The 24919-nt window shown below is 39.1% G+C and overlaps 1 protein-coding gene across 1 annotated transcript in view; it reads right to left on the bottom strand.

Moving 5' to 3' along the window:
* The window catches only part of HECW2 (HECT, C2 and WW domain containing E3 ubiquitin protein ligase 2), a 115872-nt gene that overhangs the window by 51327 nt on the left and 39626 nt on the right, over positions 1-24919 (bottom strand). The window contains exons 3-8 of the mRNA XM_009810201.2: positions 15718-15812; positions 11986-12061; positions 9942-10111; positions 7133-7275; positions 3476-3576; positions 681-2021 (exon numbers count right to left, since the gene is read on the bottom strand). Coding sequence (XP_009808503.2) covers positions 681-2021; positions 3476-3576; positions 7133-7275; positions 9942-10111; positions 11986-12061; positions 15718-15812 — 1926 coding nt within the window. The remainder of the gene's footprint in view (positions 1-680; positions 2022-3475; positions 3577-7132; positions 7276-9941; positions 10112-11985; positions 12062-15717; positions 15813-24919) is intronic.

The raw sequence follows: 24919 nt of genomic DNA, 5'->3' as shown, positions 1-24919 counted from the left end.
ATTGTGAAATGTGCTTGGAAACAATCCGTTAGTGACACATTTCTACTTTCAGTGATTTTAGTGAGACACAAAATTCTCAACTGTTAAAATAATTTTACAATTGGTAAGAGTTTCACATTCCTCTCCTCCCATGGTTCCAGCTGTGTTAGGATGTGTCTACACAGATAAGGGACAGGAAACAGCCTGAAGTGTGACTAAAAAACAACTCTTTTTTTTCCCCCCTTTCTTTTGATTATCCTTATGTTTTGATGCTAATATATGCATATATTTTCTTCCCCTTATAAACACACCAAAGAAAAGACCCAAATATAAATTCTAGTCTGCATTTCATAGTTTTGGGATTATTTCCCTGCCGTTACCATTTTGATTAGCAAGCAGGGTAATATTATGGAATTCTTTCCTCCTCTTCATCCTCCTTCTCATTACTGTCTCAAGAATTAAAATACAATCAGTTTCAAAAGAAACATGTCTTGGATATTTCAGTTTCGATTTTTTGTTAAAATCAGAAACGCCAAGAGTCTCTTGAAGAAGGGGATAAATCTCAAAGGAACAAAAAATAAAATCTTGAAAGAAAATGAAATTGAGAAATTAAAGATCTTTATTTTCAGATGTTAATTTTTAAAATAATTTTTACTGGTTGCAGAAAGGTGACTTCCGAAAGTGCCTCCTGCAGTTATTACCTCCAGTAGCGCCTTCAACCTGTGCTGTGGCACCCTCACAGGCAGCTTGGGCTCCTTCAGGTTCTTCATCCTGAGACTGGCTATGGGCAGCTGCCACCTGCAGGCTGTTTCTTCTTTGCCAGATTTCTTCTGCTTCCTCTTGGTCTTGTAATTCACCTGCCTCAGCCTCCTGTACTTCCTCATGAGGTAACTGTACCACAGGTAGAGTACCAGAAGTACTTGCAGAGTCCTGTGTTTCAGCACCTGGCTCAAGTCTAGCTCCATCGGTGGCACAAGCTCCCTCTTCCTCCTCCTGAGAAGAAAAGGCTGGAGTCTCAGGAAACCTGGCACTTTCAAAAGAAGAACACCGCATTTCAACTGAAGAACGTCGCACAGTCGCGCTTTCGTTGCAAGAGCTGTCTGCCCCTTCCACATCACTCTCCCCTTCTGGCCGGGTACTAGCTTCACTGACACTTTCCGTGCGAGCAGGATCACTCTGCTCGGTTTCTGATGACATCTGAGAAGGTTCAGACCCTTGATCAATGGATTCTGTTTCACTAATGCCCCTTCTGGTCCCAGCAGCGGCATTGGCAGCTCCTGCGTCTGCACTGCTAGGAGGCTGCTCTGCCTCCTGAGCGGCACACAACTCACTGCCAGCCTGGTCTGCTGATGCTTCACTCTGAGAACCTTGCAGGCTTTCACCTCCTGCTACCTGTGATGGTGGAAGCTCTGGGAGAGACTCTTGCTGGTCATCAGTTGATGGTAAAGGAGCTTCAGAGGCTGAAACGTTTTCATTCTCTGCAGGCCCTTGCATTACCTGATCTGATGAGTAACTTAAACCATTTCTTTCAACATTTCTTGTAGCACCATTAAGCATAACTAAACCACCATCGTCTTCCAAGGAAGATGGAAAACCCAGGTCTTGATGTAGCTCATGCTCCTCTTCATCTGAGTCAATGTGAAGCATAGCATTAAGTCTCGTGTCAGTAGGGAAGCTACTCCTCAGTTTTGGGGAGGCTCCACGTGGACGCTCGCCACAGGCAGATGTCCCAGGTCTGGGATGATTACTGTGTTCTATTGCATCCAGATAGTCATTCAGCGAGTCCTGGCGACCTCTGGTAGGTGATGATCTTGAAGCACCAGAGGTCAACTCATCCTGGTCCGTTTCTAGAGTTGTACTAGTCCTTAAAGGGTGTCTTAGGATTGCTTCTCCAGAAGATTCCTCAAGGACTGGACCATTGGAACACACTGTGGATGTATCATGATGTCCTGCTGGCATGTCCTCATCATCAGAGGGGCTCCCCAGGTCTCCATTTACAGAGTTCACCCCTAGCAAAGTGCCAACTGTTTCTGGTGAAGCATCTGTGGAGACACAAAGACTGAATGTGAAACACAGCACAGCAACAGACAGTTCAGTCTACTTTCTCTGCATCACAGAAGTGATATAAATATCTTTGCTTATTTCAGTCAGACAAATAAGGGAAGAAAATACAATTAAAACAACAGAGGCATCTATAGCATTGTAACAGCAGTTACCAGAATTTTCTCTGTATAAGTCTATACTATTTTATAAGATATAGAAAATTCAAGGGGTGTGAAGTACGACTTTAAAGGACTCCCATTTTGCTTTCAAAAGACAGAGCACTGCCAAGCATCTTGCCAAACTGTCAGTAAAACCAGCCTCACAACCAAGGAATCAGTTTTCTACAGTGATTTACACAAAGCCAGTCACTGACACCGTTTGTCATTACACCGTCAGCAGCATGCTAACCAGCATCTGAGATCACATGAGGAATCACAAATTGTGTACAGATATCAACATATATAGACATAATTTATTTTGAGTTAATTTATAGGACTTTTCCACTGTAAAGAATAGGAATGTACCTAAGTAAAGTTCATGAGATACTAGGTATGCTATGGCAATACGTATAAAAGGGAAATGAAAATAAGTCACCTCATTTGAGAGGTAAGATGGTAACTCCCACATGGGAATTAAACAGGCAGAGTTGAATAATCCAGATGTATGTGTCTACAAACGTCTGCAAAAAACTTAACAGTGAAGTCTGTGAACTAGAGTGCATTTTTTTTTTCATGTTGACAGAGCAAAAATAATAATGAGATACAGGACTACACAAAAAAGGCAAGAAGGTTATATCAAGTTAAAAGATGTAGCGGTACCTCACTACCAAAGAGATTATGCCAAGTCTAATGAAGGAGAATCTAAAATCATAAACATGTAAATAGACACATATGATGTGACTCTACCAGCCATGTTCTGCTAGTTGCCTTCAGAACATGAAAAAAGGGAAATAAAATAATTGCCTAATGGAAGCATGTATTCTTATAACCGTAACAGATATTCTTGATTCTAAGCAGGACAGAGTCCTGTAAAAGTGGGACAGGACAGAGTGATCTGCATGTACACCAGCTGGGGAGGAGAGCACAGGTGGAATCTTACTTGCAACTGCTCATCTCAGCCAAGGGTGTTACAGAGTGAAGATGTTACAGAGTGAAGAGAAACAATGAATTTGATTACCAGATACATCCCATAAAATGACACTCATAAGCAGATTCATTTAAAATCTATCTAATGAAATAGGAAAACAGTACAGTAAGTACTCGTGTTTTGGAACTACTGTATCCAAAGCAGTACCTGACATATCTAAACTTTGAATCCCAATAGAAAAATCTGTAACAGAGGCACTGTACACAAATGAGAAAGTATATTATCACAGAAAATCCTAGAAATAGAAATACGTAGGAACTCTATCCATACAACTATCTGGAGATCCAGATCATTGATAAATTCTCACCTTCATGAACAGAAGATGTGATTTCCACTTTGAATTGGAGATACCCACTTACATGATCAGCTGGGAGTCTTCTGCCAAGATTATAGCTGAGAACCTGGTCTCTGCAAAAACAGAGATATTGGGGTTTTTTACAATTTTAACTGGTTTTATTCTTCCAGTATTTTTATCACAGGCTCTTATCAGATAACAGTCAGCATGATGGAACGTAATTTCTATTAGCACCTTAAAATCAGCCACATACTCTGGCTTGTATGGAAAAGCACAAACACCAACAGTAGTGTAAAATACCTTTAGTTAAGAAATAAAACAGCCTAACAAACTACTTTTGATCATTTCCAAATACAGATTGTGTCCCAGCAATTCTTATACATCCCTAAATCTCTTCTCAAATCCTAAACAAATCAAACTGCGAAGGATCCCCTTTCCCCTAACCTTCTCCTTCTCCCAACGCAAAATATGTTTTACAATTAACAAAACGTTTCATTTTTTAAATCCTTCTGCCCCCTTGTGGTTTTTACAATATACAAAATTCCCAAATAGTTGCTTCACATTTTACTTCTCATTCAATAAAGCACCTCTGCACATTCCTATTTAGAAAAGCTATTAATGCTCTGATTTAACTTCAAATATGTTCTTAAGGGTTATTGAATTCAGTGGGACTCAGACTTGATTAAGCACTTGCATCAGCTTGAGACTTAGGATCAGATCCTAGGCTATACATTCTTATTAGGCACAGCCAGAATTCACAGCCCCAGCCCTGCTCAGCACAGCTGGGACAGCTGAAGGGAGAGGAGGGGGCTGCTGAAGACCTCCATAGGAAGCTATTGCTATTTATGCAAATAAATTTATACTGGTATAAATGCCTCCCCCTTACTGGGAGCACTCCTACTGCAATATGAGTGACAGATTAAAACGAATGCAAGGTCATTACTGAAATAAGCTGCAGCAGTTTGCATCCAAACATTAACTTTTAGCAATAAAAGTCCCGAGTAGACAACGTAAAGCAAAGCAGCCTCCCCGCGTTGCTCTGTGGGCCACAGTACATCAAATTATTATAGTAGTGTCTCCAGGATCTGTCACAGATTCATCGCTGTGTACTCCAATTACAATTCTCAGCGAGATTTGGGGTGTCCTCAGAAGATTGCTATTTGATATTTCCACAGTTTTTACGTAAGATTTATATTACTCTAGGCCATTTGAGATTAGAGGAAGCCACAACATGAATAATGTCTGCTCTGTGTTCAGTTGAATCAATACTAGATGATTCTCATGCTCATTTATCATATTTTCCATGAAATTTAAAGCCACTTGGCCATTTTGTTATGCAAACTTGTGAGCTATGCTGACAGCTAAAAGTGGGGCATAATTTTAGTGCAGTCTGTCTAAAAATGGCTGGTTCTGGACTTCACTTTTTCATTCATTAATACTGATCATTAATACAGGGAAGGGCAAGTTAAGCATATGGTGTACTGTAAGGCCTTGGACTTTGTTCATATAATTTTTCACGCTCACATGTTAACCCAGTAGAAGATTTCAATTGTCCTTGACATCACCAAAGTGAAAAAGAAGAAAGTGAAGATGTTTTACTTCCTTGACCAAAACCAAAATAAAAGAGAATTAGCAGCTGATTGTACGTTTGGTACATTTCTACTTCATGTCTATATTAACCACTCCTTTCCTTCACAAAACTTCTGGTGAAATGTTGTCTGTCTTTACCATGTCTAGGAAAAAGGAACTCTGACAACTGATTGGCATGCAAAAACTGTAAATGGACAAATAAATTACAGATGAAGAGGCAAAAATATCTGCAAGACTGATTTAATGTCAGTTCTAACAGCAGTATGGCAAAACCAAACTGAATACTTACCTATATTCTTCCTACATATTTATTATACAGCCCTTTCTTTCCTAAAAAGATTTGATATATCAAATATACAGAACTGAAGTATGGAGAAGAAAACAGGAAATGTCTTCCAGAACACATTTTTCTTGTTTGAAAAATCAAGAACTGATGAACACAGCAAACGGGTAATTTACAGACCTCACAGCACTAGGAATCCCGGAGCAGAGAAACATTTTGGGGTTCAGCATGAAAATTAACACCCTGAACTAGGTTTTGAAACCAGTCTGTATCATGGCCCTATTTTTGAGTGTCTAGCAGTGTGCAAATTTATTAGAAAAAGCTTGCTCAACTTAACACAATTTGTTGAAACTCAAAGATGAACCATTTTTTTAGAAAAGTTAGATTGTATATACACCTGAACTGCTCTTGGATACCACTACAAAACAACAGGCAGGCTTTTTTTTTAAAAAATTATTTCTGTATCAGAAGACATCATCAAAATTTTAAGCTACTCTTACAATTTTATTCTTACTTTACTTACCAGTGTAACCACCACTTTGGAAACTTAAAGCTGAAAACTGTTTTCAAATTGAATTTGATTTTCTCCATTTATGCAACTTGTTACTTTGATGGGAATATCTGTGAAAAAGGAGGCCAGTTGTTTATACCCTGCTTTCTGTGCAAAAGCGCGATGATACTGCCATGCCCTTAAACTTTCAGGGAAGAACATATGCATTTTATTTCACCATCATTCCTCATGGGCCTCATCCAGTGGCCTTTTAAGGTTAATGGAGACATATTAAATTTAGCAGACGTTGAGTTAGGTCCTATGCAAAACACACTTGAATAATTGAGTTCCTCTTTCAAGGAATTAGTTTTTCTCATTTGTCAAATATAGCATATATGTGTAAAAAGGTGTTAACAAAATAATATACTCTACAATTACTGCGCTGTCTTAAATGTAAAATTGTATTTATGCACACACTGCTGCATATCTTGCAGACTTCCAGCCATTTGCTTTACACCTTCAATGTATCACAGTGCCTAATTACCAAGTCTCAGGCTCTTCTCAGTGCATATGGTTGTATGAAGGCCTCGTTGGATCATTCACTTGACTATGCTATGGTCCCCTCCAGTAACCATCATGAAGTATAAAACTTCTTAAAAGTTTCTAAGTGACTTACATCTTTATACCATAACAGTTAGCTATCAAAAAATGAACAGATTTTTTTTTTTTAAATAGCAGAACAGGTGAATTTTGAGTCCCATTAGCGTGCTATTCATAGCAAAAGGCGATTTTAATTGCGTAGTACCACTAGCACTCTGAAAAATAAGGAGTCACAGCCTTGCAGTTCCGGACAATTAGCTGAACAGATATTAATTCTCTGATTATTAAACTGACAATTAAAAATACTTGAACTGTAAAAGAAGTGAGACAATAAAATCTGCTTCTTCTAAAAAATTTGCACACAATCATGTAGTATTGTGATAATGCCTTGCTTCTTGACTAGCTAGCCAGAGGGTAACACTTTTTGCAAGGGTAACATTTTTTGTGTAAAGAAATTAAGCTGAAAACAAATTATAGATACACATATATAAAAACATGGGTACATGCGTTCAGAACACGGTTAGAAACACTGACATCTTCCAGTCAGGCAATAAGGCTATTAAAATTCCTACTAAATTTCTCACTACAGACACAGTAGAAATTTGCTGGTCTGTACTAGTAAGCCAGAAAGGCTGCTCTGCACCAGTATCCTAGATGCCGAGTTTCCCTGATCAGCGGAAGTTAGCGTAAGAATGTAGTCATTTACCCAATTGCATGTCTCTCCAACAGTCTCTGAACTGGTATGGTTAACTTCCCAAGAAAGCGCTTGATGATCGGACGACTCTTGGCAAATTTGTCTTTAACCTCAATCTCCAGGACATCTGTTAGAAGTGCAACAAAAGAATATTTCTGGAAGGAAAGAACATATTTGACACCATATCAATACCCCTTTATTCAGAAAGTATGTACATAATTACTACAAGTGTGCAGCGAACGCCGAAAGCAATGATTGCTGATAGAAGTCTCCATATTAATAAATGATGTTGACGTTATTTTGCAAGCACTGTATTTTTGCATCTGTAACCAGCCTCTCAGGAAACCTATACCCTTTTACAGTTCCTTGAAAATAATTACTCAGTAAGAAACTGCACCGAATAAAAACACTTTCATGGTCCACGTCAGAAAGGAGAAGGCAATGTATCCTAGTACTTGTTTCAATTTGGATAGTAGAAAGCAAAAAGATCAGAAATCCTTGCTGTACTCTATCAGGTTATAGAAGAGTAGCCAAGTCAACGCAGGAGGAAGGAGGAAAGCGTCTCACTCTAGGCTGTGCTTAGTGAACTTCCCTTCCAACTCTACGCTTTGCATTAATTTTTTGTATGCATGACAGGAAGCCAAAGGGCAATGTGTATACAGTATTTTCAGGAGCACTGTAACTAAATGTTTAGTGGGCATGGTGGTGTTGGGTTAATGGTTGGACTTGATGATCTTACAGGTCTTTTCCAACCTTAACGATTCTATGATTCTGTAAAGGAGGAGAATTTTCTGTAGATTTTTGCCCCAAAGTTCACAAATCACCTCGGCAAGCTCCAACAGAACCGTTTTCTGCACTTGGGGCCTTTAAACAACATGGTGCTAATTTATAAAAGATTTCTTGGTGTCTGGTAAGATCATTCTTCCACCTTTCCCTAGGAGGGAACACTATCACCATTACTCTCTTCAGCCTAGCATCAATTTTCACACAGTTTATGAATACTTCATCTTTGCTGCTCTGTCAAGTGTGCCTGGAGATGGCCAAAAGTGGTGCAGGGCAAATATATGAGCAGGTATGTTGGCAGACACATGCATGTATGCACAGCATGATGATAAATTCCCTTAGAAAAGCAAGCTTAGGAAACAAACATTTTTATTTTCCCTCTAGATTTTAAGGTATTTCAAATAAACAAACAAAAAGGTATGGTATAATTTACTCAGAAAAAGCTGAGGTCATCTGCTTATACTTTTACTGTGTTCCATCTTTAAGACCTCTGAGCAAACCACAACCTGAGTACAATGCCTAACACGCAACTGGTGAGACAGCTAAAGATGTATTGAACAAGGAAAAAAACAGAAGGAGCAACTCTTCAGTTCAGCTGTAGACATCAGCTAAATATATTCAAAAACAGCAATTAAATTGGGTCAGGAATAAAAACATTTTCTCATGCTGGGCAACTGTCAGAGCTGGGTTCCTGTGATAAACAGAACTTAAAAATTTGTCACTCTCAGTTTGCTATAAAATTGCAAATTATTTTGCAGAAAGGAGTAGATGTAAAACAGGATCAATTCTGCACCACTAGGACAGCATATGTAATGGGATCATAAGCTGCTGTCGTCAGAGCATTGCTACAGGGAAGATATAGCAGTTAAAGCAAGCTGATATTAATGTGTGCACCAGTGAACACTATCACTTCTCTAATAAGCTTCAAAACCAAGGAGAACTGGAGGAGAAAAAAGGGGAAAAATAAGAGTAGATTTTCTTGCTATCTATCTACTGGATAGATGGATGGACAAACAGAAAGATGAAGAATCAATTTAGAGATTAGAACTCTGATTTTTTTAAGTTTTAAGATTTCTGTACATCTACAGTCTTTCCCACAACCAAGCACCCCAGAGCAGTGCTAATGCTGGCCCTGCTCTGTTCTGCTTTACTGCTTGTTTGGTTTGATTATGATTTGTGGGAACATTTTCCAAAGCCCACTCAATTTTCCAGTCTTCCTAAAGAACACATTAACATTCATCAAACACAGTACAGGCATCTGCTCATTACAAAAGAGGTGTAGATTAAGAACGCTGCTCGCTGGTCCTGAAAGGGTTATGGACTTGAGTCAGTATTTTCACCTTGCTTCCCACATAAACATTTATCTCCAAAGGCACAGCCTGGCTCTTCCGTGCTCAAAGACAGTTGTGGGACTGAGTTCCTTCTCTCAGACCTGCACAGCTTACCCAATACAAACACATCTGGAAAACTGGCTTCTGCTAAACTGCCTTTTTTTTCCCCCCTTGCTGAGTGGTGCTGTAATGCCTCCCTGGGCTTTCCTTCCTACAGCAGTACATACAGAGGCTACACCAAAGAGCATCCCCTCTGCCTAACAAAACTGAAAGCTGGCCACCTGCGATGCACAATGAGAATATCATTTCCAAATGAACAGTTGTTGCAGTCACTGAGCATAAATGCTCACTTATTGTACCTTTTCTTAAAGAGTTTTCTCACAACATATAATCCATTTTAACTAATTTATTTTTGCCATTTCAAGAAATCTACAGGGCTGTTGAGTGAGTTCAACTCTTGTTAGCAGAGAAAGGAATGAAAACCTCATAGCAGTGCAGCTTAAATACACAGCTTAAATATGCAGATGATAGCTGTTTCTATCCAACAACAGGGTTCCTAAAATTACTACAATTTCTGTGTCAGTTTAAATAACTAGCTACAAAATAAGCTCACAGCCTTCAGAGAGTCAGGACTAATGCATAAAGAGAAAATACAAGCCTGGTACACTGCATCAGCTGGCAGACAGCTCTCAAAAGGGATACATTACCTCTCTGTGCCAAACAGGATTAGTTGTGTTACTGATTATAGTCGACCTTCTTTCCTGGCCATGATGAGCAAACGTCGGAAACGTACTTTTCTTGCCTGGCTGAATGGACATCTTTAGATAAGGATCAGGGTTGAAGAACATGCCTTTTTTAAGTCCAACTGCTCTAATATCTATAAAGCAAAACAAGAAGGAAGGAAAAAGGAGTTGAGTAAATTAAAGCCAGTTCACAAAGTAGCGCATTCCTAAAATATTAACCAGGAAATCAATTCACCATAAACTACTAAATAAAACAACTTAAGATTAGTCATACGTTAATTGGATCCAGTGTACAGAAGACAATCAAAGCAGGAAGTCAAGTGTTTTCCCAAGAGAATATAGGGAGGAAAGGTATCAACATCCTCATTTACATTTTAGCCTCCAGTCATTTGTAAACCAAAAAGCATGAACTTGTAACTCACCTACAAATGTTTTCTCAGTATGTAAGGTATTTCCACTCTTAAAAAGAAAAAAACAAAAACCACGAAAAACCCCACCACACAGTAGTTGCTCTGTTTCTGGGTAAGGGACTAAGATAAAAAAATGTATGGGAGGTAATGTAGTGAACTCACACTTTCCCAAAGTTGAGACTTTGATAAACATAACTTCAAATACTCATTATCAAGGTTGTTCTGGACTATGATGCACACTTTCTCCCACATTAGAAGAAGATAACGTATCTCACATAAAAGGAGTCAAAGTTTTCTGAAAATACTTTTCTTCCTAAGGAAACTTCAGTACTGCAGCCCTTGCAACTTGCAACAATAAATAATAATTCGCTCAGATGCATATTCTCATGCCTAAGGACTTTCATGATAGTGCAAGCTTCAACAAGAACAAAAAGAAAAAGGTATTTTTTTTTATATAATATTAGATTTTAAACTTAAGTGTAAAATATTTCTCTGTTTACGGTTGCTGAAGCACAAGATTTTTGTCTCTCTCTCCATTAGGTACTCCAATACGCTGCATGCAGTCTTCATGGCTCTAATGCAACTCGAACATACATACTTAGATGAGCAGTTTATACATGCAGGCAAAATTCACTGCACTAAAATGAAATGCCATGTTTGTGGCTTCAGTAAAAAGAAATCCTACCCAATTTTCAAAATTAAGCCACACAGTAGAAATACCATGAAATAAAGGGTAATTGTGTTTAAAAGCAACAACTTTGCATGTGCAAATGAGCAACTAAAAAATGTTCCAGGAAATACGTTACAGACCTATCAGTCAGTACACCTTTCAAAATTAATTTAGGGGACTCCTCAGGCAGAGTCACAACCTTCTATTAAACACAATAGGTTTTTCAGAATTCACAAAACAATTATTTTTATAGTACTCTATGTGAGTCTATATAATCTATCAGCTCTATCCCAGATATATGCTGAAAGACCATTTCAAAAAGCGGGCTTTTCTTCTGCTCTACCCCTACAATCTCTAAATGTTTTCACTGTCAGCTCTTCAAGATTCAGAAGCAATTTTTTTCTGACTTTGCTCAAGCTGAATATGCTTTAGTCTCACACAAGACTTCCTGTGGAATAAAGTGCTAATCAAAACAAGTGAAGCTGGTAGACTGCACCCCTACAGCTATATTGCTGTAGTGACAGCTTAGCTCTGTTACAAGTAAAGATTTTTTTCCTTTCTAAACCACCATTTGCAGCCATTGCGTTTTTACTACTTCAAAGTCATGGAACCAGCTTGCATTTTATTTAGAGGCTAAGTTTTCCACTCTTCAGTCTGAGAGGAACTGTTCCTTGTGCAAACTGGAAATTTCTCCAAATTTTTCAAGCTGGGATCCATCAAGTCTATTTCTTTCACTCCTAGAGATTCATGATTCTGGCTTGTTTTCAGCAAATGGAAGTTCTAAAGAAATGACATCTTTCAAGCCACTAGAGTGTGCTCCTAGAGAGGCTAATGAAGAAAAGTGTTCTATCTTTGATGTTATTTAAAACAGTGATTTTTTTTTTTTCTAACAATAATTTGTAAAGCACAGAGTAGTGTTGTTTTTTACCTGATAGGGTAAAGCTGACTAACTTCCTAGAGTGCTGGGCTCCAGAAGCACCTTCATCCGTGCCTTCTACTCCCATCTGAAGAGAAGAAAAAAATGAAATACACCACAGAAGTTTTTGTCTGCTTTGTATATGCTTGAGGATGATAATGCAATTGTAAGGTAGTATGCAGAGGAAAAATCTGACCAACTACTGCCTATTACCAGGGACAGGCAAAGCTACAGCATTTGTTTCTAGGAAAACACCTATTATTTATGCCACGCAGTGCTAATACTCCAGTACTTGGAATCTTCCAAACAGAACATGTATAGGCTAATACATGTGCAGACACTATTAATCCAAGAAAAGGAGACTGTATTTTCTTACAGGTTTCCCTTTTGTATAATAAAATCAACAGTATGGATTGGTAACACATACCAAAGCACTGAGCTGGACAGTGACAGCATGTGTAAGTTTTGTCACTTTCCACAAATAGATAATTTACTGTGCAACAAAAAAAGCAAAGACATCAAAGAGAGACTAACAAAAGCCTTCAGATCTATGAACAAAAGCTCCTTTTAAACGGAAAAGTGCATCAGGTATCTAAACGTGAATGTGGTCTGAAAGCTTATGCATCACAGATTTCCAGGTTCAGTTTCTACTGAAATATCTCATTAGGTAAAGCACTACTTCAAAATAAAAAGTTTCTCATGTATTAATGTCTTATTTATGTCTAGCTCTTTCAACTAGCAGAAGAACTTGTCTTTCAAGACAGAGATATGCATCCAGCTGAATAAACTATCATGAAGGCATCACTGGAGCTATCTTTAAAGTCACAGCGGTTCTCCAGGTAGGCACTGCCCTAACTCCCAAGCAGAAGTGACACAGCCTGATGAAAAAGCTTCAGCCAAACACAGCACAGGGGATTAATACTTGTGATAAAACAGAAGTCATCTGATCTATTGGATGATAAAAAAAAAAAACCTGAATGAAAACTCACACACCTATGTGTGTAAATGAAGTGTGTAAAGCAGTTTCGAGCAGCTGAACAGTTGTTTGAAGTTACCAGATTGATAAATGATTTCTGGCGCCATGGTAGCCGCAAGGAACCCACTTTGCATTAACCGAAAACATAATCATTCCTTTTTATATTGCTTTAAACTATTTAATATCATTAGCTTTCAAATACTTCCCACGATGATCAGCAAGTACACTAGAATTTCATCGGAATTAGCAAACACATGAAATTTCTCCCGTTGCAAAACTCTAATACTTCGTATATAACAAGCAGTCAAACAAAGTGATGAAGAAACAGTGATGATGTTGATGCCTGACGTCCCCATGCGCCTCAGTGGTCTTGTGAGGGAACACACCATGCCAGCAAGCGCTGCTGCTCACCAACAAGCCCGTTCCCTTCTCTCGCTGCTGGCTTCACAATGCACCCCCATTCTCAGGGTAAGATGTTTCTCACCAGAGTGCTCAAAACTATCACTTTCCCACCCAGCATGACATCATTACGCCAGTGACTATATGGACGCGTATGCACTGACAGCTGGTAGTCAAAGTAGGAGGGCATCAAAAGCGATGGGTGAATTCCAGCCGGATCAGTGTCCCCTCATCTACAGACAGATTCCCTGGAAGCAGCAAGGGGCACATCCCCCTGGGAAGGTGACGCTGCCCAGGCAAGGCCAGAGGAACGCTACGTATTTCAGTGTACTCTTTTGGGCCTTTTCTAACATGCATTGCTTTCTCATTCTATACTTATTTTTCTGCTACATCACTGACTCTGTTTGAATAGTATTGCTTACATGGCTAATCATTACTTCATTTTATAGAAAATGGGATTTGCCCACTGTTCAGCTATAATAAAATGAATTGTAACAGTGTTCCCTAGCGCTTCCATGGTTTTGCTATGTACCCTTTTCCTGTTCCATTATGACCTGAACAGCAATTTCAATTTTTCTGTGCCAAGTACAAAATTTCATCCCAGGATACATGCTTAGATTTTTGCACTACAAAGGCTATCTCATCTGGTGTAACGCAGTGTTTCCCAATGCTAGATCAGCCCTTGCATTTCCACTGGTTCAAATGAGCGCAACAGAATGCTAGTTGCTTATCCAAAAATAAGATGGACTGAAATGCCTGATGTGATATGCCATCAATATGAGGAAAACCAGAAACATGTCTCCCACCAAACCACGTAATGCAAAAACACAGAATGATCCAAGTAAGCAGATAATTTATTGCAACTTAAAAAAAGAGAGTGGGCATGCCATGTCTCTCTTACCACTTCCACGCAGCATTTCTGTAGCAACAGACACAACCAGTGCCAAGAGAACAAAATATTCTCTACGCAGAGCTTAAGCTCAGCACCAAAACCATGAAAACGGTGTGAGGTATTAACATATAATAATAGGTATACTTACATATAACTAACCCAATACGACATTTTTAGAAAGTCTCATCTGAGCTGTCATACGACATTCTCATCAGTGAAACTAACAGCTCACTGTTACTGGAAGTCTGAACTGTTAACGCAAACAAAAACATTTATATAAAATTACACCTTCTAGGAGGAGTGTAAATTCTGTAGAACACCCAGGACACTGTACTACCTTTCAAAGGAAAGAAATTTAAATAGCAACAGCCAGTTAACCCCTCAAGATTGACCAATGACTCTGAAAGGCAGGTCTTCAGGTAGCTCCCAAGTAAATAACTGCATTCTCAAAGACAGAAGTTCAGATGTCCTTTTGTGCAGTGAATCTCAAAAATATTGGTGGCTAGTGTAACAATTAAATGATGCTATCACCTAGGTCTGTAATTCTAAGAAAAAGGAAAAACATTTGGTGTAATAAAGTCTAGTATAGCACATACAATATCATATAGCCATAACATGTACCTGTATATAACATACACTGAAAAAGTGCAGGATCAGAATAAACACTATTCAGTCTGAATAACTTGTGCTCTCCAGTATCTTCAACATTGCAGTTGTCAAGACAACATCCTGGCAGATGTGATCTTAAATATTTGTAACTAATATCAATGAATCAGATGCACTGTGAAACTTCATGCCAACTGAAGAGCTAGCCTATTAGATGAATTACTTCAATCAAAACCACCAGGATACAAGTCTAGAAGGCTCTTCTTCCGATACATATTTAAACAACTAAAAATCTCTTCTAAAACTTTTAGTATTTCAGAAGAACAAGTCTCATAATGAAAGTATACTAAGGCAGTGATAATTCTCAATAGTCAGAGAATTATCTAAATTTCAATGGTATATGAACACTCAAAAAAAAATCAGTAATTTTTGCAAGAGTAGAGTTTTGTCCAGTCTCATTTTTATACTAATAATTGCTATCTCAGCAACAATTTCATTTTTAATATTAACAAACAATAAGAAGAAATTGAGACTTTTAATAAGGATTCAGTTTGAATTAGATAACCACAGTGAAAAAAAACTACTATGGTGTTAAATTACACCAAACTGTAAGCCGCAAAATTGAAAGCAGGCAACATCACGTTCTTAGCATAAAAGATTTCAGCTAAGGTCAGTGATCTTAATATCCTTTTACCATAAAAAATACAAAACCAAGAAAAGCATTTCCCAATTTTAACAATTTTTGTCAAGCAATATAGTTTTTTGCAAAAATTGCAGTTAATGGTAAAACTAGGAGATGTATCAACAGGTTTGTCTGACAGTTAATATTATCATCTTACAAAAATACAACGAACAAATAAGCTAAACTTACCATCACAGCAGGGTTTTTCACAGTGATACAGGGAGTAGTAGCTCGCAGGGCTCCACTAACACCATGGTAGTATTTAAAACAGATCTTTATTTCAGCTGGAAAACAAAACAAAAATTGCATTAAGCCCTTCGTGACTGACCCTAGGCAAAAGTGAGACAATGAAAGGAACACGTGCATACAGGGAGTCATAGTTCACTTCTGTTCACAGAGTCTGAGTTCGGGCAGTTCCCTGATACACCTTTGTAAAAGCACACAGGAACTGTAACTGAAATATATCTTCTCTCAACCTGTAGAAAATTGGAAACCTGTCTCAAAGAAACTCTGAATGTAGTTTTTAGCTAAAGAGCTGGTAAATGCTGCCTTTTTAAATTGTTAATTTTAACTATATTTCTACTGAGTCAGTAAAAAACCAACAGCTTGTTTTTTCCAGATCTTACAGCAAGATGTCCATGGACACTATTGGGTAAGAAATATCTAAGTATTCACAAGCCATGATTTACATGAAGCCACTTCTGTATGTTTTATACGGGTCCAGAAAGAAGGAAATGAGATCAGTATTGATCTCTGAAGACAAGTTCATTGCAACGTAATCGGGTTAATGTGAATTATTATTTTTCAGCAGATTTGTAAGTTGCAAACCAAAGAATAATTACACAGATATTTTATTCTTATGTAATCATATGAAAATGGGACCTCTCTCTAGAGCCTTACACACAGAGGTGGTACTAAAGGTATCGTATCTTGTTAATCTATGAAATAGTTAAAGCAACTGCTTTTTTTGCTTCTCAAATGGAAATTAACATCTTTTGATGAATGCATTAACATATATTATGCTGACATGATGATTTAAACAGTAGCATCATTTTTAGGCAGTTTGAGCAGTTTGGGGTTTTTTTCATATGGAAGCAGTAATTCTCAAATGAAGTACTTACCCCTATAAGAATTGTGATCGAAGGGGAACATGTGCTAAGTGCCCTGAGACCTTGAGCAGCATTGGCGGCTAGGTGACACGCCTTGCGCTTCTTTTTCCTAACCTCAGGCAACGGCACAGAGAACAGAAAGGCTACAAGTGTCCCGCCATGCTCTCACAGCCAAAAACAGGATTGCAGAGAATCAGGGTAGAGACTCAGGATATATTTTCCTGGATTTTAATACAATCCTATTTCCTATAAGGTAACTGTGCTTTTTGCTCTGAGTTGATTCTTACAAGCATAAATACAGGCTGGCTGGAGAATGGATTTAGAGTAGCCCTGAGGAGAACGGCTTGGGGGCGTTGGTTGACGAGAAGCTCAACACGAGCCGATAATGTGCGCTCACAGTCCAGAAAGCCAACTGTGTCCTGGGCTGCACCAAAAGAAGCGTGGCCAGCAGGTCATGGGAGGTGATTCTCCCCTTCTTCTCTGCTCTTGTGAGACCCCGCCTGGAGTACTGCATCCAGCTCTGGGGCCCCCAACATAAGAAGGACATGGACCTGTTGGAGCAATTCCAGAGGAGGGCCACGAAGATGATCAGAGGGCCGGAACACCTCTCCTGTGAAGACAGGCTGAGAGAGTTGGGGTTGTTCAGCCTGGAAAAGAGAAGGCTCCAAGAAGACCTTATAGCAGCCTTCCAGTACCTGAAGGGGGCCTACAAGAAAGCTGGAGAAGGACTTTTTACAAGGGCACATAGTGACAGGACAAGGGGTAATGGCATTAAGCTGAAAGAGGGTAGATTTAGATTAGATATTGGGAAGAAATTCTTCACCATGAGGGTGGTGAGGCACTGGAACAGGCTGCCCAGAGAAGTTGTGGATGCCCCAACACTGGAAGTGTTCAAGGCCAGGTTGGACGGGGCTTTGAGCAACCTCGTCTAGTGGAAGGTGTCTGTGCCCATGGCAGGGGGGTTGGAACTAGGTGATCTTTAAGGGCCCTTCCAACCCAAACCATACTATGATTCTATTATCTATTCTGATCATTATTGCGCTCTTTGCTGCTTCTTCTCCCCTTCACACAATGAATGTTGACTTATGAGTCCAGAACTATACACAGCACCCCAGCATCACCCTCACCAAAGCTGAATGGGGGGCCAGGGTGGGGGCAATTGTTCCCATGGTCCTACAAGATGCTCCTCTGCTTATACATCCAAGAAATGCATTACAGCTCCTCATCACAGGTTACATAGCAAGTTGATGTTGCGGTGCAGGACACATGGCCTACATGCCTTTCATTCTGAAGTCAGCAATTTCAAAATTAATTTTATTTGGCTGTGCCTAGCTTGTTAAATCATCCTATATGGATCTTCAATTGCTTTTATCCATTCCACTAATTCTCATTATCATCCACAGATGAAATCAGTAGGAACCCTGGATTTCAAACCATTGATGAAAATGTTTAAAAGCACTGCATCTTTCATTAACTCCTGCAGGGCCTCACTAACAGGATTTCACTTTTTGTGTAACCCGTCAAACCTTTTACTATCGCCTTGATATATATACCCTTGATCCTGACAAAATAAGAGAATAAACAGACAACTTTAGGATGAGGCAGAATACTGTAAAATGCAAGCTCCTGAAGTTTGGATTCTGCATTACCCCTACAGATGTTCTGGCATTCTGGTAGGAGTGGAGATGCAAGTATGGCTGACCATGGTGGAAAGCTATTAATATGCTGTTCAGTGTACTCTTGAAAGCTCATTTTATGTGAGTAGGATCCATCATTCAATGATCTGTCTTCAGAAATACTTCACCAGGAAATTAAGACTAGAGCATCTGATTACCTCCTCTTTGTGTGTTGGGACCTTCTGTTACTTAGCAGGAAAAAAAAAAAAAGTAACTTACCTAACTCTGCAGCTTATATTTCTGCTACTATTTCAATATAATCAGCTATGAAAAAGGGTTACCAAGACATTTCCTACTAGGATGATTCTTGTCAGACTCTGGAAGAAGTCACATGACACATACCTGAAAGAAGCTTGAAGCACTTTATATTGGAACACAGGGAAGGTGAATGTTGGGACCATGCTTCTGGTCCCACTGAATAAAGTTTTGTTTGCTAAAATGCATTTACTGCAAACAAAAGAGCATTACGTTTAACCGAAGCCTGACCTCCACTGTTGTTCCTCTGCGTTCTTCCAACCCAGCAGATAATTACGGCTGCCCTTGATCCTGTGGGATTTTCCCTATCTGGAACAATCTCTCTGTTTTCCTTCTCCATTGGGATAATTCTTCTATATGAGGTTGGTAAGGGTTTACCTCTGGGTACAAACATGGCCACAGGCAGGCAGAAATGGCTCCAGGCAGGCAGAAATTATAGCAGCCAGTTCAGGCAGACCAGAGAATGTGCATGAAAGTCTTCACAGTTCAATTCCTCTGACTTGGTTTAACATGCGAGTAGTTCTAAAATCCAAAACTGCAATGTTTTGTATAAGGTTTTGAGACACACAGCATGATTCCTTGAGGGCTGAGGTATGTCATTACTGCGAGAGAAAATACCCACTTATTCCTACTTAGAAGGATCAGAAATCCATCCTGCAAGCCTACTCAGCCAAAAAGGACTATTTATTTGTTTTTAAATTTGCTGCAGTTATAGGTCAATGTTTATTTACTATCTTCCTCCCAGAACAAAGAGGAGGCACCTCAGAACTACCCTTCAAAGGGAAGTGTCTGGCTGACAGTGCCTCCAGGGACTTAAGAGGTGGAGGAGCTGCTGGTCCCACTTCCTCCTCCTTACAGCTGAGTTCACACACACAGTCAAAACATGCTCTATTTACCACAAGCTTTACAGCGAAATTCAAAACGCAAACAGGATTTCTAATCACCTACAAAGCTTTATCAGACCTAAAAATTACGAGTCAGGACCTGCAGGTTCTTCCTAAACTGAGCAATTCTGCCGACCTACCAACAATGCTTACATCCAAATGGACACACACAAATTTCTAGCTCACATAAAATTGGACTTTCAGCACTTGCAAAAATTGGCAGGATTTATACCAAGTGCTGGACTCTCCACATTGTAAAATGCACATATTAAGTAACCAGGACTCAAGTCTTCAGCATCTCTTAATCATACTGTGAATGTACTATGACTACATGAGAGCATGGCAAGACAATAAACTATTTAACCAAGACTTCTACTTTCCAGCTACATTGCTCAGCTTTCTTGCAACCCAAACTTTGTTTTTCAGAGAGTTTCTGGAGCTGCTGTTTTTTCAGTCTGTTGTCACTGACTATCTTCTCTCAATTCACCACTTCCGAAAAGAACCTAGCAATGGAAAGGTTACCAGCTGCTGCTTCTATCAACAGACAGTCCATAACATGATGGTGGAAAGAAGTTTGTTACATATTCTCACTACATTAACATGTATGTTCCCTGAAAGGCTGTAATGCAATGCTACGGGCCTTGGACCCTCAGATTTCTTTCTCTTAACGACTTCTCTATGAGCGTACACTACTTCTCAATACCTGTATGTGGCTGGTGATAGCAGAAAACAATGTTTGATTCAAGAAATAGATCCCTTTCATATAAACTAAATTTAAAAAAAAAGAAAAAAAAATCTTCACAACTAATTGCTAGAAATAATTAGAAAAAGCAGAGCACTTAAAAACACAACGTGGAGACTTTTTCTCTCACTTCCCAACAGAAGCAGCACTGATTTGGTTTGGGCTTTATACAGCATTACACACAAGAACAGCAGACCTGCAGTTAGAATTGTGTCGACAGGATTAACACAAAAGAAGCTGTACTTGAAATTCAGCACGAAATTGAAAAGCGGGCTACTCATCACATGCATGCAGACACTGCCAAAGTGAATATGGGTTTGCAAGACTGGATCTGTACACAGCAAGAATACAATCCCTTCATAGGACTAGAGACAGGTGGCTAATAATGCTAGAAACTGCAGTTAATATTTAAAAGTAGAAGACATCTCAGAGGAACCCTGTCAGTTCAAAACAGCTGAGGATCTAGCTTTTTGACATTTCTTATACTGTGTTATCAGAAAAAAATGTTGATTAGAATATTTTTTTCTTGACTGATGGATTCCTGAGCTCCAGATATACTGAAAATAGGTATCTGTGGCTGCTCCTAATAGAACACATCCCAGCCTACTACCTATAAATAAGGCCCCATAAATACACAGACCTCTTCAGAAAAGTAAGTTCAGTTATCTGCAAACAGGACTTCAATATTTAGAGAGTTGAGTTCAATACCATTTCAATACATAGGCTTCCTCTGAACTGTTCCCTACTATAAACTGCACAATAGCATGTGTCACCTACAGAGTTTTCCCTTTTTTTTTTTTTTCATGTCTCCTGCCACCTTGCTTTCATGTGTTTCCTTTAGGGAAAAACTTGCACTTCTCTTTTTTCTTTCCTATTTCTTCTTCCCTCAACAAGCTAATTAGCTTGCTTTGCATGTGATCTGTAACAAAAAAGTTAATAGCAGTAAATCCAGCAAGGGAAAGACACTGTACCTGACCACAAAACTATTTGCTGTCTCATTAAAGAAAAATATGACATTTCAGAACAAAAAGTATTTTCATTCAATGGGAGAAAAAAAAAGACCGTACCTAGCTCTGTGTTCTTGATACCACACATGCCCCATTGTTACTGACATTACTCCAGACATCATACAGACTGCAAGAAATTCCTTCTTCATTTCAAAACAGGACAAAAAATGAAATTGGGGTATCTATAATTCTTTAAAAGTTATCACACAGCCATACAAAATGTGATATATTTGTTAATTAATCCGAACACTCTGTAAAACCATAATTCCCTTCTTTAAAAGCCAATCGCCGTTATCATTTTATAACCACAGTTTTAGAGCTCAGGTCCATTACATAAAAATGTTGGAATTAACAAAGGGTTCTGGGACTCAAACATTGACATCTGAATTTCAAAAGAACTCCTGCATGAAATTATAGTGTTGTACTTCCCTCTATGGACCATACACTCTTGCCTTCCCAATAATAGAGAGAACAGCTTACACCAAATAATAGCTTGCTTTTAAAACATCACTAATTCCTGGAAGTCCCCCACTTCAACTACCTTTTTACTGCCTTTAATACTCTAACTTTGCCCATCAAAAAATTGCTTTAGCATAGAAAGATACTCAGAACACATAAACTTGGAATACGTGAACACATTAACATAATCCTAGAAGAACGCATTCTTTCCAGGAGACTGATAATTCAGGAAAACAAATGTGTTTGCTATAAGAACGGTTTGCTCCAGATATACCCTAGTCAAATGAAATGCCTATATTAGAGGTGCAGTCATCCCACACACAATTGAGAAGGGATGGGCAGAGACACCTCCAAAAGACAAGTCAAATCCTAGTTGGGTTATAACAGTCTCTGGAGGTAAACAGTGCTCCCGGTTAACTGTATGGAAACTGCAGAGCAGCTAATACTTCTTGGACACTACAACTAGATGCCAGAAGTTACTTGTGCTGAACCCATGGCTCTCTGCAGATATAAACATATGCCCTTCAACATCCAATGAGGAAAAAGCTGACATCACATAAACTCATCTGAAAAATATGTCAGCATGTTCTGCAAAACTTATTTAAGAAAACTTTGTCACTAGAACAAATTAAGTCACTCACATTCAGGCTTTACAAAGCTATAAAGGGAGATGCAATCCAGGGAAAAGGCACTGGGCTAAACCCTAATTTTTCCCAGCTGAACCCAAACACCTCATAGACACCTACAGGAATTTAGAAGTCCTCTGCACATCCTGCCAGTTGAATTTCTTTTCCTTAGCATGACAGTTCAGTGAACACAACCCTTTTGTTTGGACATTTAGCATTCTGCATCACTTTAACAATGTACCTTTTCGATTACTTCCTACTGGGAACAGCACAGTGTAGCAAACAACACAGCAGCACAACACAAATGCCAAAGCGGCTGCCTCCAGGTACTTGCCATCTCCTTCAGCAGGTATATCATAGAATTTATTTTACAGAAGAAATGATTAAAAAAAACAAACCTAGAAAGTGACTTAAGCAAACTTACAGAAAGCTTTTTAGATAAACTATAATCAATAACAGAAAATGTTTATGTCCCAGTGGTCTCTCATCTAACCTGCTTCAAAGGAAACTACTTAGACAAATGGTTGTTCAGATAACCAAGCCCACCTATCCCTGCCAGCCCCGCTCACTTTGCTGTCACTCCAAGACATTCTTACTTACAGTCACGAGCATTGCCTATTATAGTGCAGTTTGGCAAAGCATTTAATTATAATCTAACCTTTAAAACAAAACACCAGGGGTATTATGTGCTTAAGGAAGTCAACAAGGCTTGCCACAAATGTAAAAAATACAAGACCTGATCCTGTTTCAGTTATTTGTGATACTCAAAAATAGCTGTGAAGAGACAACAGATATAAATAGCAGAAGAATAACAGAAGTATTTCTAACTCAGTGAATGTGTTTATAAATAGGGTAGGGACAATAACCATGAGTCCCCAGACAGACCACTGAAAGGGCGCTGGTTGCAGGGCACTACACAGACGAGTGTTCCAGGCTCAGAACAATTCCATGTGAGAAAACCATGACCTTCATAGAATTTAATTTAAGTAGTCAAAAACTATAAAGACTGGATACAAGTAATGAATTATGTTGATAGAACATTCATTAACATTGACCATTTTGGTCAAAACCACTAAAAATACTAAACTGTGCTTATATCTCTAGTAACAACAACTCTGCTACAGCAGCCCTTAAAAGCACATCAAGTTCAATTATTAATCTGATATTTTTTTCCTTCAATATATATTAGCTTTTTTAATAAAAAAAGTGAGCGGGGAATCTGCTCAGCTAGCTACAAAGTATGACAGTTTCAGTCTCAATACACTGTTTTTGCAAAAGTTATAATTTCATGGAAATAGGGACTGAATACAGAGAACTCCACACAAAACCTCACTTCTAACATGATACCAGTGTAATGCAAACACATATATTACCACGTATTCTGAATATATCTCATAGTCTACTAATGCTATAAACCCAAAATTTTAAGTACAAAACAGACAGCACTTGTGCAGTCACTGCATCCGAGTATCACAGTGTGACACCAGAAGTAATTTAACCGCAAACATCCCAAGGGTTATTTGGAAATGATTGATGTGACAAGACTGGCAGTCTCTGGATGAATCCCAACAGCTGCCGCTACGGATTACTGTTCAAGACAAAGCCACAGCACCGGTAAAGACCATATATGCAAATCAATATACTTCTATTCTACTCACAGCAATGACTATGACATCAACTGTTATTAATAACAACAAAGACATTACACTACAGGTAAAATAGGTGAAGGTGTTTCTTGTGGATACTAATACTCATGGGACCAAAGCTATAACTTATAAATACAAGTCCGATCCAGTCTCAAAGGAGGCTCTTGGCCTATACCTTACTAATAAACCAAGCAGGACTATGGTAGGGACTCAAGTAGGAGCACACGACCATCTATACTGCTGAACAGTGACTGCATCCCTGACACAGGGGGAAGGGTTGGCTGAATGGGCGCGAGCCACACTGTCGCTTGCTCCCAGCAGCAGAAAATAGCCCCGGCCTGTTTCACCTACTAAAACATGTACAGCTTTTAACTTCTGGGGAATTTGCATATGGAAGTGCATTAAGCACCAGTTACCTGTTGCATGACAGTGACTGTACTATACTGAATCTCCCTCCCATGGCACCTCCAACATGACCGGTCGTTCCCCATAGTGCAGAAAATTGTCTTAGAAGCCACAGTTTATAAATGAGCAGCAGCTTTTATCAACTAGTTTTCATAAAACTCAAGCTTCCTTGCACATGCTTTTTCTGTCACCAGCCTTTCCATGGATCATTTCACTCCATCTTTCCGCTACCTCTGTTCTCCATAAAGAATACCATCATCTCTGTTCCACCACGATGCCCCAAAGGGAGCCCCTGCCATCCCAAGCCCACAGACTGCTACACCCAGAGAAACACTCTGCCGTCTAAAATCACTCCTGGGACAATTGCAGCCTCTCTTGCACCAGAAACTAAAGTTCCTGACGTACTTAAGGGCCTGAACAATCTGATGTCATGCTAAATGCCAGATGACCATACCGAACGCGAAAGCACTAAGCTATGTTGCACCTTCACACTATTGCCACTTGTTCAGAATAATACTCCTTGAACTTGTTCTTTCCTTTTACAGAAGGATGAAAACTGTTTGTAGAGCTGCGGCCACGTTT

The sequence above is a fragment of the Gavia stellata genome, chromosome 8, assembly GCF_030936135.1.
Source record: "Gavia stellata isolate bGavSte3 chromosome 8, bGavSte3.hap2, whole genome shotgun sequence".
NCBI classification, from domain to species: domain Eukaryota; kingdom Metazoa; phylum Chordata; class Aves; order Gaviiformes; family Gaviidae; genus Gavia; species Gavia stellata.
This window is presented reverse-complemented; position numbering and strand designations above follow the sequence as displayed.